This window comes from Phalangium opilio, unplaced genomic scaffold (assembly GCF_054372755.1).
Source record: "Phalangium opilio isolate 3A_F unplaced genomic scaffold, DU_Popi_V2 ptg000011l_1, whole genome shotgun sequence".
In the NCBI taxonomy this organism is placed as follows: Eukaryota; Metazoa; Arthropoda; class Arachnida; order Opiliones; family Phalangiidae; genus Phalangium; species Phalangium opilio.
The window spans coordinates 7,285,123-7,304,381 of NW_028324147.1; the positions used below are offsets into that span (position 1 = coordinate 7,285,123).

Sequence of the window (19,259 nt, forward strand, 5' to 3'; positions counted from 1 at the left end):
TTTAATTAAGTTTTATTAATGTAATAAAATCTTAAAGTATGCGGCGTGAAATTTTAATATGGCTACGGATTAAAATTAAAATTAATCTTTTGCATTCACGCCCAGAGGACAAATTGAATTAAAACTTAATAAATGACTTGAATATTACAGTGATAATTTAATAAATTCATATTCATCATATTGATATTTCCGAGGAAAAGCTAATTTCCTTTTCTTGCACGCTTAAGAAATGGGAGAAAGAAAAATAAAATGAGGAAAATAAGATATAGGAAAACATCCTTATATATGGGATGGAGAAGAAGTTCCGGACAAAAAAGGGGTTAAGTTCGAGACCCTTTATATCCGCTCTGTCGGATGCTACCACCTTTGTTCGACGAATAATTAAAGGGAACCTCCACGATGTAATTAACTTGTTTGGCGTTGACGTCCACCCCATCCCATCCTACGCCCAAAATCAATCTAAATAGTCTATGACGTAATATGAACTTCTTTTCATCTTCATATGAATATAGTACCAATGGCTGAAGTGAAATTAACACGTTGAATTCGAATGCGGTTTGAAAATATCCTTTCGAAGGATATTTAAAGTAAAGAATGTCTTATTTTTCATGAACGAATGAGAAATTTTAGATGTAACTTTTATAACTAAGCAATTATTACAACCGTAGGGAATTTGTTAGAAATGTTTTAAAACTTTTCCTCGCATTTAATTGCATTTATAAATGTAGATACGAATAAAACGGGATTTTTTGATTACTTTACGTGGATTGTGAAAATGTTTATGATCAATTGAGTAATTTGAATGTAGAAAAAAATATTGCCTTCAAGTTTGGGTCTACGACAACTGGGTGAAAGTCATTTGGGAGCTCGACAATTTGGAGGGCTGGAAATATTTTTGTCCGACAGGTAGGAATTGCAATAAAACGGAAAAAGCATCAATTTGGTGACAATTTTTTTAAAGTACTAATTTGTTAAAAACCTAACCTAGCCTGGCTTGACCTTGCAGAACATAAAATTTCTACCATCCAAATTTTATGGTTTTTAAGAAGTATTTATTTTTACAAAATAAATTTTTTATTCACCCAACTGACGCTCTGTCGGTTTCATGGCCACCCAATTGCCGGACACCCAATTTTAAATCCACCAAATTGTGGTGCTCCCAATTGCCGGACACCTAGACGCCGTCACCCACATGTTTATATCTGCAGTTGTCGTGCTCCCTTTTTGAGTAGTAAGATCGTAATTTCGTAATGCAATCTCAGATTAATGCAATATTCATGATAGAATTTGAATATATGAGTTTTCGACTTGAAGAAGCTATTAGAAAATGGGCTAGCGTTCGTCTATTGGCCGATTGATTCTTCACCTCGGTTAATACGTCGCATTCAATAAAGAGAGAGCGTCAATCGAGTTACTAAGAAGAAGGGACGGTGCATCCACGGGCTCTCGACTTGATTACAAAAGGGTGAAATTTATAAGACGTTTTAAGCCGCTTCTATATGCAAAAATCTTGTTAGTACGGAACCCATTAACTAAATTTAGTGGCTCTACCAACCAGGTTGAGCGCGCACGTCTTTAGAAGCTTTCCTAGAAACACTTTTTATAGTTTCCGCGAGACGACCTGACTATGACGTCATCCTCGTTGAGTCGTTGTAAACGTCGGAAATGGGCACTGATGTAAAAATTTAATCATTTTTATAACTGGGAAATTTTTAACCACGTGTGGTGTATATTTTACCACATATGTTATTTATGACTTTAATTAGCATTTTAAATTTGAAGAAAATAAAAATAGAAATTGTAATACATGTCTTAAGTGGCTGATAATAAACTAGCTCAGACGAATTTGTCTACGGAGTTGAAATTTTGCAAGGACTTTACTTGTAAATTCTGGGTCCACACTAAAAATAATTTTTTTCAATTGGTGACCATCGTGGAAAATGGCGTCCAAATATGTAAAAAACCTTCCATGCCGACTAACAAACATCCGTAAGGTTTATTAACCGTGAATTTTGTTAAAAGAAGGAAAAAGGTGCAAAGTAAAAATTATTTATAAAATCTCAAACTAATCTTAATTTTAAAATCAAAAATGAAAGCTATGATAATTAAAAGTAAATACAGTTACGAATAGAGATGTTACTAAATAATTTATCATCCGTAACTTAACGGTTGCAAATAACCAAACAGTTTCCAAATTTTGGAACTCATGAATCAAATCATTTTTGAGTAAACATGGACGGTCGTTTATAAAAATAACTGTAACTTCATATCTCTAGTTACTAAGGAGGCTATTTGCGAATTTGTTTGGGACGGGAAAAAAGGCGTATTATAACAAGGTATTCTACACCTCGTAGTGAGTGATCTACAGAGTCTTATAATTGAAACATGGCGTATAATAAGGTCCTTCAAAAGAGTCAAGGGCTGCGAAGAAAATAAGCCTTTCCTGAAATATACCCCAAGTACAATGGAGGTCGTCCGTCTCACTAGATAACCACTAATGAGCTAGCTCTATCATTCCACCACCCTCCCTGGTTTTATGTCACCTTTTAAAAATAGAAGCCACCCTCTGCATGAGAAGTCGTTTTTTATAAGAGGAACTATAGTCAAGCCACTTTCAGAAGAAGATTATCGATTATAAAATGTTTGCCTCATCATTAATAAACGTCGTTAATTTGATCGGGTTTATCTGATTTAATACGTGGTTAAAAATAGGATATTGTCAAATCGAGTTAAAGGAAGTGTGAAATAAGGAGGTATTTTCTTTAAATTATCTTAAAAATCAAAATCATTGCAGATTTTACGACAAATTAAAGTTAAAACAGAGCATTGTCAATATCTATATTATAAATAAATCTATTTTGATTTTCAAAATGATTCGGATATATATTTTTACTGGAGTTTTCACTATATTATGTACCTAAGCTACCCGGCGTTTCCCGGGCATTTCAAGGGTCTGAAACCGGGAAGAGTTTCCCGGCTTTGTAGACAATAAACACTAAATAGTTTGGACCCAAATGTGTGAAATTCCTGTTTATATTTTTTTAGAAACTACCGTAGTTAACAACTTTGAAATTCAATAAAACTATGAGTAACTAGGGGTTATTCATAAAACTAAAATTGTTAGGGGTTAGCATTCGTCCGAACCTTAAATGAGAAGACCTCAGCAAAACCTCGTCAGAAATCGTCTCCTATAATGTTAAATATACTTAGATCAAATTCGGTAACGAATTGTAACTGCGCAAAAACAACAAATAAACAAAAAAACACTTTCTCAAAGATGTAAAAGATGAATAATTATGGAAAAATGGATAGAGAAATTCAGATAACTTTCCAATTCACCCTCCCTTTAAGCTATTTCAAGATAAAGGTCATCCTTATTATTTTGGGAGATTAGGCTTAAATTTTTATTTTCGCATAAACCTTCTCCATTTAAATTGGACTTCTTTATCGCAATCCGAAAATGCGAATGTTTTATAATACGAAACCTATTCCTGTGTTTGGGAAGGAAGGTCGCTTTCAGGCTGAATAAAAATAGTGCTTTTTCAATACAACCCCTGTAGAAATGTTTATCCTGCCGTACGTCAAAGTTCACGGAAAAGATAACATTTAGGAGGCATTTTTTACTTATACTTGCGAGATTTTACAGGCTTCGAAAAAAGCCAGCCACCGCTTTTTTCCTGGATTTTATTGGTTTTATTTAATATTTAGTATAGTTGCGTTAATTGTACTTATTGTCATTCAAAAGTCACTACTTAATAAAAAAATATACAGCGTTTCATAAAAAATAATAACATGAAATCCGTGGTTTTCCCACTACCTTCTTCCAAGCTGCAGAAATTCTCATTATAGCTTTTACCGGCCACTCAAGCAAGTAGAAGATTAATCTCAAATATACTTTCTGAAGAAAAAATACCAAGTTTGTGGAAAAATCTCATAAAAAATGGGTTAGAGTGGTTTGTTTTGAAGCCAAAAGATACGAGGACCCTTAAATCTGTCCAGAATTTCCGCTTTTGAAGCGCCGTAAGTGTCCGTTCAATATGGTCTTATAATAAAATATCTTCGAAGCAATACGACTTAACTGTAGTTACGTGGTATTAACCATAATCCTCACCATAAACTCCTGTCGTTATTTTATAAATTTTGACGATTTTTATTATGTTTATTGCAACCATAGGTTTATAATATATGTTCCATAAGTATGACACTACCCATACTTCGTATAATTCTATGGAATGTTTTGTTCTGGACGTTGATTAGCGCTAGTCAGTCAGGACAAGACTGTACATAGACCAGGAATTCCTGATCAATCAGATATTCCAAATATTGTAGTTACTACAGTTTGGCTTCAGAACGAAGTCAATATTTTAAAATAGTCCTTCCACTTTTCAGTGGCTTTAGTCCAAGAGTACTTCTAGTATATTTCCAAGAATTATGATACAAAGTTAATATAAACACCAAAATTTAATTTTAGTATGCAACTTGAACCTACGCGCTTGAACCCAACTAAACACTTAGGGAATAAATGAAATGGATGGTAAATGATTGTTTACTAACCTTGGCGACAAGTTGTGTCTCCGTAAAAGACTATTTCACAAGAAAGCAGATAAAATATGGACATAAAGTTATACTCTCCATAAGTATGATTAGAAAGGATATTTGCTATAGAAACGTTGATGTGTGTCTCCTCGAGGTGAATTTCTCGCCTGGTAGCGAATTTATAGGAAACAGAAACCATCGTGCATCGTGATGTCTATCTTTAACCACAACTCTCCTCCAACAATGAAAAAAACAATTATCGCCAAATACACACCTCTATTCTGTTCTGACAAGGAGTAGAAACTCTGAAATAAAGATGGCGCGGCATGCAGTCTGTATAATTTTGTCTCACATCACAGGGAGCCCCGACGAACAGACCCATACTTACGCGTTATAGGGTTACCATTAAGATATACGTTATCCCTTCATCTAACCCTCGAAAAACAAAATCAACAGATATTACCGACTATAAAAAATACGCCCAATATTTTCGTGTTATCTCCAATGTCTAATATCTTTCTATTCCGAGTATATTTTGGTCCGAAGGAGTTGCGCGGGCTCCTTGACTAAAAATAACTCTCGACGGCTGAAGCAATAAGAAAAAGTACAGAAAAAGAACTTCCGACGAGGGTGGGATGCATTCTAGAGTAAACCTCCGGTCAACACTGGACGAGTGACCGCCTATCCTTAGTATATACTCCGTGCTGTCGACCAGAGTAAGACGCGCGCTAGAACTGCTCTGGATTGAGATAGTCCTTTAAGTAAAGAGGATGAAAACTCTTAAGCCGTGCGTATCCATTTCCAAGTCCTTTTAGGATCCGGGGACCAATATCGTTCGCGAGCAAACTAAGGACTAAGGTAACCCTTGGCTAGAAGATCAAAAAACCCTACCTACCTACGCTCTGATATGGCATGGGGAAAAAGAGCTAAAAAAATACCAAGTTTGCCAATCGAACGAGAGCTTCGGGAAAGGAACTTTCGATAGTTTTAAAATAATCAGACCATCTTTTCCTTAATATAAACGTCAAGCCTAGAAAGATTAGTCAACATACTTTCTATCGGTCTTTCCAAAAGTGGTTTAGGTACTCTTTTTGCAGGAGTGCTTCATGAGCTAAATGGAACGACGAAATTTGAAATTTCGTAACTAAAAAAAATTATAACCGGCATTGGTCGGAATGGAAATGAGAGTCGGTAATTCATCGTCTGTAACTTAGCCGTAATTTACGGAATACCGCGGTAATTTACAGATTTTTTTACAATGGTAATTTAGCTTGGTAAATTATCGTTATAATTAGTGAACGGTTTCCAAATTTTGGGGTTCAGCTCGGTGCTTAGAGTCAAATCCTTGTTGAGTAAAACTAAGTGTACTAAACTGCATTAGACTATAAAATTTTTATTTTGCATCGGAGTCCAGTTTTCCTCAATGCTATGTAAAGCAGGTTAGCTAGATATGAAGTGCTCACAATTCATCACGGTTTAATAGAAGATATACACGTGAAAAAAATAAATTATCATAAATTACCGACAAAACTGTAATCTACCATTTTTAAATATTAAGGTAATTTCAAATCTCTTGCTGGCGATTTCAAACTTAGTCATTAATATTTGAATACATTTCAATATTTTAAAATCACAGGGAAATATTTCAATATACAATAATTATTTTCCATTTTACCGTCCCTTTAATAGTATCCTTAATTTAAATTTAATTAACTGTAATTAAAATATAAATATTTTAATCCTTATACAGTTAATCGGATTTAAACCTACTCAAAATTGATTCACTGGCTTGCACGAATCCCACGCAGTGGTTTTAATGCATCATCCATTTAATCATCGACAAACTATAAGCTGGGGATTTAATTAAATAGTTTAAAATCCATTTTCTTGGAAAGGTCTTAAATACAGTATTAAAGAATTTAAGCTTAAAATCCTTCGTTTCCGCAATCAAGAGAGAGAGTATTTTCCTCTAAACACTTTATACATCCATGGTTTAACGGAAATTCAGACGACTTGACAAACATTATAAAACAGTTGGGCGTAGCATTACTTATCTTAAATCTCAGTATGCCAAAGCGAGGATACGTATTTTCGGGGAGACTCTATTAGAGGGAGCTTTATAAAGAAAGAGGTAGCTCGAACGTCAGGTGATAGCTGTTGGAAAAACCCATGAACTATAGGGAATCCCATTGGACTGCTCGGAGTTCCCTGTAAAGTATCATATATGTTTAAGAAAATGTCGCCTACTGTGGCGCCCCTAAGAAGCTGCCTAACCGCATACGCACCAATGTTACCTTGCCAAAGGCTAGGAACCAATCATAAGGCGGAACCAATCATAAGGCGGAACCAATCATAAGGCGGAACTAAAACTAACCTTAGATAAGCTTAGCGAGCTAGGTAACTCCGCCCCTCGACTTTAGGAGCATCTGGTGCTATTTGTTCAAACTAAAACACTGCCGAGACTCTCTTTAATCTACTTTTATGCCAAATTTCACCAAATCCGTTCAGCCGTTAAAGCAAACATCCAAACTTACTAACTTTCACACTTATAATACTAGTAGCATGCTACATTTTCAAGTTGGTAGTAATAAACATTTTTAGTCGAATGAATTTCTTTGTTACAATATACAGCGATAATTTTCCGCCATACAGTATACGTCACTATAGACCAATACGAATATTACATGCAGAGACAGAAACTTATCATACTAGATAATTTCCCCTCACGCCACCTAACATCACTAGAGGCAGCCCAAACTCTGAACATGTAAGCGGCTGGCCAACTCCGTCGTGCCTCTAGCGGTATCTCCTGGCATAAGGTAAATTATCCAGTATGGAGGCCTGCCCTGGAACTTTGTTTTTCTGCATGTAATATTTCGTATTGGTCAAGGAAGTAACTTGGAAATGTTACGCCGAAAACCGGAAGTGTTCAGTAGTGAATGCACACTCATCTAAAGCTCCGTTGATCGTTACTGAACGCACCCACATAAACCATATTTTTGAAAACGTCATAGAGACTCCTTTTACAGTCTCCCTGGTATTAATGATTAGTCGAGCATGGCTCGAGTTGGAGATAGATAAAGTGGTTTCATCAGTTAATGGAATAGAAGAGGGAGGACGGAAATAACCAGGAAGGACCAAGAGACCTTTTAGGGTCACGTGGGACTCTCAATTTCCTACCCTTCTCTCTTATCTTATGGGTGGTCATTCTGTTAAAGAGAAAATGACTCGTCACAGCGCTGATTATACGGAGACCTTTTAAACAACGTTAATTCTTCTTAGAAAGGAGGCTCAGCTAGTACAATCTGATAAAGTTCATTTAGGTGGACCGGATTTAATTAAAAAACATACACGTGTCGTCGTCCTAGGATATATCTATCTTCCTTAATAGTTTGCTTCCTCCATAGGAGTAGGAGGAGGAGGAGCTCTATTTAAGATTAATATAAACAATGACCTCCTTATTTGTTAAAGGGCAGAATGTATTTACAATAGTAGGCTTTGCTTATTGTAATTTAACAGATTTAAAATAGAATCTTTCAAAAATTATAATGCAAGTCGTGCGTACATTGTTTCTAATAGGAATGCATATAGCTACTAAGAATCACTTTGTAACAACAGTAACAATTTTCTCAACGTGTCTAGACCATTTTTTTCTTGGGAAAAGCAACTTTATAATATCCCCTCTTTCAATGTTTTAATGAATGCTATGTTTCATAAAATAATTGCCTTTCTTTCACCAATGAATTCGACTCTTACTAATTGACAAAAATATATAATTAATTAGATAATAAGCTATGTGTTTTCAAACGGTTTTGATTGTTAATATCTTGATTAAAATCTCTGCATTTTTCAGGAGTTAGTTCGACAAAGTTACTTATTTAACTTTTTCAAAACGGCTCAAAATAATTAAGAAGTCTCTAGTATGACTATAATTTCACATCTCAAAAAACTATTTAAAACTATTTTAGAGTCTGTAGTGTGAAACCTTTTTTACAGTCAGTTAAATCAAAGATAATTTGAAAAGCTATCGGTTAAGTTTGGTATTTCCAACACTCAAGGCACAAACTTTGCACATACTCCTTTTTTGGCTACTGTATCAACACAATCTTTACAATTAAAAACTAATTCAAGCTCTCAATTTGTTTAATTTCAGTTATGGGCTTCTGGTAGTCAAGCAACGAAAGAAGAAGTACTTGAAAAAGACGAGGATGAAATCAGCGCCGATAAGAGATACGTGGGTGCTCTGGCCTATAAGGGCAGATTACCGGACTCAGACTACTTGCAGAACGATAAAAGGTACATCGGAGCTTTGGCCAAGAACGGGAAAATACCCCCTTCAGACATGTTCGAATCTCAAGACAAAAGATATGTAGGAGCCTTGGTCAAAAATGGGAAATTCCCCTCAAGGGATATGTTTGAATCTCAAGGAAAAAGATATATAGGAGCGTTAGTCAAGAATGGGAAAATACCTCCGTCAGACATGTTCGATTCTCAGGACAAACGATACGTAGGAGCACTGGTTAAGAATGGGAAATTCCCATCAAGAGATATGTTTGAATCCCAAGATAAAAGATACATAGGAGCATTGGCTAGGAATGGGAAAATTCCACCTTCGGATATGTTCGATTCACAGGATAAAAGATACATAGGAGCATTGGCGAAGAATGGAAAAATTCCACCCTCGGATATGTTCGATTCGCAAGAAAAAAGATATATAGGAGCGTTGGCTAAGAATGGCAAAATTCCACCCTCGGATATGTTCGATTCGCAAGAAAAAAGATATATAGGAGCGTTGGCTAAGAATGGGAAAATTCCACCTTCGGATATGTTCGAGTCACAGGATAAAAGATACATAGGTGCGTTGGCTAAGAATGGGAAAATTCCACCTTCGGATATGTTCGAGTCACAGGATAAAAGATACATAGGTGCACTGGCCAAGAATGGGAAAATTCCACCCTCAGACATGTTCGATTCACAGGATAAAAGATACATAGGTGCACTGGCCAAGAATGGGAAAATTCCACCCTCAGACATGCTCGATTCACAGGATAAAAGATATATAGGTGCGCTGGCAAAGAATGGCAAAATTCCACCTTCGGATATGTTCGATTCGCAAGATAAAAGATACATAGGTGCACTGGCCAAGAATGGGAAAATTCCACCTTCGGATATGTTCGATTCACAGGATAAAAGATACATTGGTGCATTGGCCAAGAATGGGAAAATTCCATCTTCGGATTTGTTCGATTCGCAGGATAAAAGATACATTGGTGCACTGGCCAAGAATGGGAAAATTCCATATTCAGATTTGTTCGATTCGCAGGATAAAAGATACATTGGTGCACTGGCCAAGAATGGGAAAATTCCACCTTCGGATATGTTTGACTCGCAAGATAAGAGATACATAGGTGCATTGGCTAAAAATGGGAAAATACCTCCGTCAGACATGTTCAATTCACAGGATAAAAGATACATAGGTGCATTGGCCAAGAATGGAAAGATTCCACCTTCGGATATGTTCGATTCGCAGGATAAAAGATATATAGGTGCATTGGCCAAAAACGGTAAAATTCCCCCATCGGATATGTTTGAATCTGAAAAACGATACATCGCGGCTTTACTCAAGAACGGTCGAATGCCTGATGGTAAACGAAACATCGCTTCCTTAATCAAAAACGGCCGGATGCCCTTTCAACAACAGGACAAACGATACTTAGCAGCTTACGCCAAAAACGGACGACTGCCCTCAAGGGAGAAACGTTACGTAGCCGCCTTGGCTAGAAATGGAAGAATGCCCATGATCTCCTTGAGGTCCACACTTGACGACCAAGAAACATTCCACCCGTCCTTTGAAGACTTGTCCGCCCTCAAAGACGAAGATGTATTTTACTTCAGCTCCCAAGAAGAACCGGAATTCTTCGAGAAGAGACGCATCGGAGCCTTTTTCGACACAAGAGGACCACCAAATAAACAAAATGGTTCTGGGAACCACAAAACGGATCAGGATAAGGCAACGCCATTGGATAAGAGAAACATAGCGTCGCTTGCCAGAAAAGGATGGCTTAGTCAGCTAAGATCATACAGGTTAGTTTATGTTCAGACCACCTAACCATGGACAGGCGAAGTCGTCTTAAACCCACTTAAACAAATGGCAATGCGTACACATGACCTCAATTTATGGTTTGGAGAGAAACTTGCGACACCCGCCTTCACAGCGCTAGTGTCAGGCGTTGCTCTAAGCAAACCTAGCTTCTTATTCAGTTGTCTGTCCATGGTAAAGTGGTCTGAGTTTTAAGGTTATATTGGAATAGAAAACCTAACGTCAAATTGTTGAAGAATTTAAGTGTTCTTCCTCGGTTAAACGACAATGATTCAATTTCCGGTAACAGATCCCCAGACCTACCCAGAAGTTTCTATCGTGTATCCCAAGACGGTGGTCGCAAACGCGAAGACACTTTATACTCCGACCGACCTCAGCTACTCCCCGCGGACAACTCTTACGAAGACTGTTCCGACGGCGCCGAAGAAGACGACGACACAGGGGACGACGTTTCGGACAACGAAATAAACATGATGGAAGGCAAACGGAACATTGCCGCGTTGGCCAAGAACGGAAAGCTACCTCTGAACCGGGCAGACTACTGGTCCTTCAAGAGAAACCCGTTGCCCTCGACAAAATATTCTCGACTAGGATGGCCAGCGCCTCCAGTCTACTTCGGACCGGTCACTAGCGATAGACGAGAGAGGAGTGGACACCTACGTTTCGTTAAGATGAAGTCAAAGAGATGCAAGAGATCTTCCCGAGTTGATGTTAAAGTTAACAACCCCAAGTTGGCTGACAATAAAAATTCTACAATGGGAAAATCTCGATAAAATCCCTATAACTTCAAAATTAAAATTGAAAACTTTTATGAAAGAAAATATCATAAAACCTTAAAACTGGACATAACACCAAAAATATCAAGAAAAATAAAAGTCATATCGATTTAAATTTATCAACTGTTTTGCCAATTAGTTAGAATTGCACAATTCTTAATTGTTAATTATATTAACACTCAGTTAAATGACGTTAAAAATGTTGGTTTCTTTGTTTCAATGATTAATTTAAGTAAAGAAGGTACATTTTGACGAAAATCAAATTGTCAATTAGTAGTCTCAGGGGTAAATAACGTACATAACCCCTGGTAGTCTCGAAAGGGATAAAAATTGTACTGCATTAGCGATCTTTTCATAAAGTTTTTTTGGACTATTCTAACGTTGCACCTCGTATATACGGTTTAATTAGTGTAATTTATGGGCAAAACATATCCCAAATTAATTTGAAAATTGCCCAAACTCCAACCCAACCTTAATACGTAGATATTAAATCGGAATATACAAATTTAGTATTAATAGAAAAATATGGAACAAACAAAATGAAGGGTCGAAATGTTAAAAATAAATCGAATAAAATAATTAAAATGAATATATTTACGTTAAATAAATAATAGTTCAATTCTAAGAAATGTTTATGTTTAAAATAAACAAATACATAACATTACGAGAAAATAGAGAACAATATATATAAAAACCAATTATTTAGTTTGTTGACAAGTGTTAACAATGTAAAGAAGATGAATATTTATCTGTCATTCTATTAAAATGGATAAAAAATTTGATTCATCGTTTTTCGTCTCTATACTCGTATTGAAATAAAATTTAATCTATTTGTATCGAGGGGGTAGTAACTCTGCAATTTCCTTACATAGTGTAGCGTGCAGCGTTTAGATCTTTTACACCGAGTATCTTTCCCCTCTATTGAAAATTTCTCATTCGTTTGTTCTTGATAACAGTTCAAGAACACGCAATAATTCAATATTTACGCATCGAAGATTTTCAATCGCATTTTAAATAACATAACAAGAGTAAGTATATCGTGTTGAACTTCTAACTAATGATAGTTCATAACAGATAAAGGTTGCTGAAGAAGTTACTTGGGCATTTCTTAAAATGTGTTGCAATAAACGATGTAATGTTCACACTTCATTTTAACATGTTACTTATGATTTTACCGATAAGTCGGAGGAGACCGAGGCTTAGCAGACACGTCTTTTGTTCGATAAATGCTAAATGAAGGTAAACCTCGTAGACTTAGCAACGAATTATCAAATGAATGACATTAATATACAATTCTTGGAATAACATCTCTTGGGAAGAATGATATCGTAGTCTTATTTCAGTTTAAGAGGAAACTCATTTAGGTCCTTTCAATTCTGACAGAAACTATATATTTGGTTTAGAAGTATAATTTATGTAGCTTTAATATCTCGAGAGCAGGAACCAAAAATTCATGATACTCACGAATTAGTGTCATTGAACTTTTAAGCGTTAAGCCAAACGCGAAATTATTAACTGAAAAGCGCTTCCTCGCTTACGTCTAGAGTTTTGAACGTTTTCTTACATGTTTTTCGGTCAAAAACTCTCCAGTGCTTAAAAACTCAAACCGAACTTTTAAATCCAAAATTGAGCTTCAGCTGCTAAAGTTGTCTCCAGAAAAACACACACTTCTAATGGGATTAATTGTGTAACCATTTTCTCAAAGTATCTATGCAGATTTTTGCGTGAAGAAATAAACTAATCATTAGGTTACCCCCCATTTCACCCAATTTAAAACACCCAATTCCCATTTGCCCAAACCTCATTTAACCCGATTCCCAGTTCCCCTATTCCGATTAACCCAATATAGCATACCCAAAAAAGACTCAAATAGAGTAGAATTTCATGTTTTATTGATTCATTTTTTATTCCATAAGGGAGACATTTTAATTCATTTTAAAGCCCCATATCATAATTTCGTTGGTTCCCTGGACCGCAGTAATTAATTCAGCGCGAACTTCATGATGTATCTTTAATTCATAATTTGTGAAATGCATTACGTAATTAAACATTTGTAAATCTCAAACCTAATAGGACAATATTTTGGAAAAGGTGGCAGCTAATTAATAGGAAAATCTTTTGGAAAAGGTGGCAGCTAATTAATAGGAAAATATTTTGGAAAAGGTGGCAGCTAATTAATAGGAAAATCTTTTGGAAAAGGTGGCAGCTAATTAATAGGAAAATCTTTTGGAAAAGGTGGTAGCTAATTAATAGGAAAATCTTTTGGAAAAGGTGGCAGCTAATTAATAGGAAAATCTTTTGGAAAAGGTGGCAGCTAATTAATAGGAAAATCATTTGGAAAAGGTGGCAGCTAATTAATAGGAAAATCTTTTGGAAAAGGTGGCAGCTAATTAATAGGAAAATCTTTTGGAAAAGATGGCAACTAATTAATAGGAAAATCTTTTGGAAAAGGTGGCAGCTAATTAATAGGAAAATCTTTTGGAAAAGGTGGCAGCTAATTAATAGGAAAATCTTTTGGAAAAGGTGGCAGCTAATTAATAGGAAAATATTTTGGAAAAGGTGGCAGCTAATTAATAGGAAAATATTTTGGAAAAGGTGGCAGCTAATTAATAGGAAAATGTTTTGGAAAAGGTGGCAGCTAATTAATAGGAGAATATTTTGGAAAAGGTGGCAGCTAATTAATAGGAGAATATTTTGGAAAAGGTGGCAGCTAATTAATAGGAGAATATTTTGGAAAAGGTGGCAGCTAATTAATAGGAGAATATTTTGGAAAAGGTGGCAGCTAATTAATAGGAGAATATTTTGGAAAAGGTGGCAGCTAATTAATAGGAGAATATTTTGGAAAAGGTGGCAGCTAATTAATAGGAGAATATTTTGGAAAAGGTGGCAGCTAATTAATAGGAGAATATTTTGGAAAAGGTGGCAGCTAATTAATAGGAGAATATTTTGGAAAAGGTGGCAGCTAATTAATAGGAGAATATTTTGGAAAAGGTGGCAGCTAATTAATAGGAGAATATTTTGGAAAAGGTGGCAGCTAATTAATAGGAGAATATTCTGGAAAAGGTGTCAACGAATTATTGGAACCAAACCAAACCAAACCTAACCTAGAAAAAGGTATTGATACTTTCGTTGTTAACAGAATCCAGTGGCTTCGAAATAATTCTATCCTTCATAATCTCAACTGCTCTTTTCTTAATGACATGCAAATAGTCTATGGGATGATTGTGCTCATTTTTGGCATATAAAACTGTTTTATTGGCGGTCGCCGCTGTCACCTTGCATTCCGCTATCGCGCATCGCCAGTATTTGCTATCTCGAACTACGTTTTTTATCTTCATCATCTGACGACGAATTACGGGGGCGCATTTTCCTTTCGACGTTTTCAGCCACTCGACTTCCATATTTAATAAATTACACTATACTAATCTTAAAAAACTTATTTTGAAATATTGGTTTTTTTAAAAGAAAATACGAGTTAATAAAACGGGTACGTTTTTTGTGCCAACTTCCTGTTTTATCGCCTTCTGGGGCAAACGGGAATTGGGAGAAATGCATTTGGGTGAAGCAGGAATAACCGAATTCTTTCGATTGGGGCAAATGAGATTGGGTGAAAAGGGAGGACACCAATCATTATGTATGAGTATTTTATCACGCGAATAATCTACCTCGCTGCTGTTACCCTTTGCGCACGCGGCTGACCTAGTGTTGCTGCACCAACCAATGAAATTACAGTTAGAAAAACGTCAGAATTATTATGAAGCCCTGCCCATAAAACCCGCATAGATATAAAAGTGGGAGATGTGGGGACACGATGATTCCTAGCAGCTGTATGTATTCCTCTTACCTCCCAATTCAAACTCGTATATTTCACTCCCTTTCATAAATTAACGAAACTTGAAGCCGATTCAATTAATACTCAATCTTAAAGTAATTAAAAGATAGTGTTTCTCAGTAGCGGCTAAACAGGAGTATAGTTCGATCCCTAAGATGGGGGTTTCATCAGATGTTCGAATTAGATACTGGCCTAATTGTAACATAGCTCTCTTAATTTTACCATAAGTTCATAAAATATGTTGGCCATAAGTTTGTCACTGGTTACAAACTGGAGCTTTTCATGAAGTGACGTAGGTCATAGATTATCGTAAAGCGACGCCTGGTGAGTCGCTGTCAAAGTCTTAGTAATGCAGACTAAATATGAAGATGGACTGCAAAATTAACCACCGAGTGTAGGACTTCAGTTCTCTCTTGTAGTTCTCGAACTAGCTCGAGCTGTAAGTCTCTAACATTACGAAGTATAGGAAGTACTTACTTATGGAACATAACTTATGGTCTGTATAAATCTTCGAGAGACTAAATATGAAGATGGACTGCAATTTAACCGAGTGTAGTTAATTCTCTCTTGTCGTTCTCGAACTAGCTCGAGCTGTAAGTCTCTAGCATTACGAAGAATAGGTAGTGTCAAACTTATGGAATATATCTTATAAACTTATGATTTTACTAATTATGGAAACTTCACTCGTATGCAAATGAAGCCCGATTCAAAATCTCCTCGTAAGACGTCTTGATTGATGGACAACTTTCTGGTCTTAACTTAAATCTGGTTTACAGATAATATATATTTCCAGAAAAATGGGGATATATATGATGTGTAAAAGTTAATTTATAACCAAACCAAGTAAATCTTAACCATAATACCTAAGAGATTTACTTGGGTTTTGAATTCAGGCGAGTGAATCTTGAAGAATCTTTCAATCTTTAAGATGTAACGATTGGTGAAAGAAGGAAAAGCAATAATAACGAGATGGTAAAGAAGAATTTTTTTACGGTGCTGATTCTGCTGAACGACAGCTCGAGTCATTTTCGGAAGAGCATTTTATACAAAGCTCTTTTTTATTGAAATGTGGCAAAGAGCGTGAGTTTAACCCTAAAAAGGTCACGTTGAAACTGCGCCGGGATATTGTTTTTTTAGCGTGGAGACTTCATAGCTCATTCCTTGGAGAAGATTGCGAAAAGCGAGGACAAAAAATAAGAAATGTTGATTTCGTTGCATTATAACAACACGTGGTTGCATAACCGTACAAAACAAATACCATCCTGCAATGTTGAACTCCGTCGAGATTTGTATGAATATAAATAGCAAACTGCCACCGAAAATTGGAATTTCGCCTATATACAGTGTGGACGAGATGACGTCACTATACTAAATTATACAGGGTGTAAATAAATTTTTGTAATTCATGAGAACCTCACTGGAGACTACTTGGACTTCTTGCGTGATCGTGATGAGATTAGTGCTTGTAAATGTATTGCAAGACATGAGCAGTGGTCATAAAGAGTGCCTCCACAAGAATGGTAGACACATCGAACATACACGTTGAAGCATGAATTTATTTATTAACAATATTATTTATTAATAAATAAATTCATGGTTGAAGTGATTACCAAACCCATTAGAGGTTGTAATTTGAGCATGAACCATCCATCTAGAAGGACCAGAAACTGGGAGGGTTTTTTTTTTGGCTTACAACGTCTGTGCGCAGTTGCCCGCTAATTTCGCCGGGTACAACATAAACAAACGTGACGGTTTTGGGAAGGGTATAAAATGTTTGTTTTTACATTTTAATTTCCTAGAATCACTTTCACAATTGCCAAACGCGCAAGTCTTTATTTTTTCAATTTTTAATTACTTTATTAAACTTTGCTTTTAAATAGATGGAAAAAAATTAACATTAATCCCAAGGCTTAGCGAAATGAGACCAAGCAGCCATTTTACTTGTTTACATTGTACCGTCCTTTTCTAAGACCTTGTCGTCTGCTAGCTTTTTTTTCTTTATTATTTTGGGACACTTTAGCAAGAAAACTTTAACATGGGATCCGCCATTAAGATTCTGGTCCATTATATAGAAGGTTCATGATTTGAGCATGGACGAACCAATACTGAAGGACGGATAACAGCCCATAGAGCCCCATACCAAGCGAGTAAACAACCAATGTTAAGCTTACTTCCCCCTTTTCAGCCCCAAAATGGAGGGGGGGGGTATGAAAAATACTGAGTCAAATCCCGGAAAAACCTAGCGCCATCTATACAAAATAAGACGTTAGCTCCTTCCCTCTTTAGAACGTTGATTCCCCCATATGTCCCCCACTATCCGGTTTGCTACTATCTGCCGCTAGAAGGCGTATTAATAAGTATTTTTCAACTTTCTCCCTCTGCCATCCGTCCTTCAGTATTGCTTTGTCCATGATTTGAGGCACAAGTTCTAAGACCAATCGTAGGACTGTGCTTTAAAACATTTTGTTGCATTCAGTATTATTTTTGTATCTTGTCACTAGTTGTCACTTGCATACAATAAAACATGAATTACACACATTTATTTACACCCTGTATAAATTAGTATAGTGACGTCAGCCGTTGGCAGTATAGGGGGTTGTCCACGGTCAGATCTCGACCACACTGTATAGGCCTCAAAGCCGTTCTTGAGCAAGAACCCATTGTAATCCAACTCTTATACGAACCTATTCTTCAATTAAAATTCTAACAATTGCGTAAAGACTTGAAAAACTGCGCCGAGGCTCACTTTACGACCATAGCGACATCTGGTGACGCTAAACACGCGGCAAAACCATACCCTACGCAACGCTTCAAAACGCGCTAATTAGTGTGCACGAATCTTTACTCTCCGATATCTCTTAATTCCTCCATGCTACAAGAAAAAGAGACCATCTTCTATTGAGAGATCAGCGTCCATTCAAAAAGATCACAGCTGTTACCATCAGCTAACTGTTCCTTCAGCCCAAGGCTATACAGTACAGCCAACCACGCGTCTTTCCTAGAGCAAAAACTACGTATAGATAAGTCATCTATGGAGACGTGAATTTTTTCATCCAAGAAAAATATCCCGTAAAGATTTGGGCACGTATATTTAACTAAAGTCCCTTCGCAGCCTAAGATGGGGAGGTTTTTCTGTGCCATAAGTAGCTCTTTATAAGCGGATATATAAGCATTTACAGACCGAAACGTTAAGATTGTTGTTACAGCTCGCGCAATTCAGAAATGTATCGAAAAACATTTTTCAATCCAGACATTTTTGCCATGGCTAAACTTTCTCTACAACCCTATAATATATAAGTATGGGTCTGCTACGAGGCAAAATTACAGACACTGGTGCATCTTTGTTTCAAAGTTTTTACTTTTCAAACTAGAGATAGAATTTTCCATTCAAGGTCGAGTCGGTTTATAGGTAGAGTGTGCGATAGTTTCTTTTTCCCCCCAAAACAACCCTTGGGGCTAGAAGCAAAAATTCCCTACCGACCTATACTATTACAGTGTATGACAGGGTTTTGCTTTTTCTCCTATTACACCTCGCTTTCATATGACCTCGGTAACCCCAAAAATGGTTTTCTGTTTTTTTTTTATCAAATAAATATTGGTTACATCTTGAAAGTTACGATCGAGAATTCTAGGAAAGAAATTAAACACAGATAAAGGTTTACACGAAGCTTTCATATAAAATAAATTTTTAACTATAACAAAATGTGGTGGTTTTATTTGATGATAACACCGGCCACTCCTACAATACCGCATCTTGATAAAGGGTTCAAGGAAAGAACTACTAACGAATCTTATCACCATAAGTACAAACGATTATCAAGGAGAAAACTGATTATATAGTCTGTACGCGTTTTGGTGAAATTTTTTGCCATTATAATATAATTTTTAACGAATTAATGCCATGTGGAAGATTAAGCTTTTGCATAAGATGGCGTTAAAAGCTTCATATCTAAAGAAGCTCAGGAAATTGGCCATATGTCTAATCAGCGCCACTAGCGGATGGTCTGAGAACTAA

At 36.3% G+C, this 19,259-nt stretch overlaps 2 protein-coding genes across 2 annotated transcripts in view; one reads left to right on the plus strand and one right to left on the minus strand.

Annotated features, from left to right (window-relative positions):
- Nplp1 (Neuropeptide-like precursor 1) overlaps positions 1–12,156 on the plus strand; it is a 37,903-nt gene extending 25,747 nt beyond the window's left edge. The window contains exons 2-3 of the mRNA XM_089859987.1: positions 8,690–10,620; positions 10,926–12,156. Coding sequence (XP_089716113.1) covers positions 8,690–10,620; positions 10,926–11,409 — 2,415 coding nt within the window. The 3' untranslated portion in view covers positions 11,410–12,156. The remainder of the gene's footprint in view (positions 1–8,689; positions 10,621–10,925) is intronic.
- LOC149710176 (uncharacterized) overlaps positions 1–19,259 on the minus strand; it is a 177,256-nt gene that overhangs the window by 43,377 nt on the left and 114,620 nt on the right. The window lies entirely within an intron of this gene.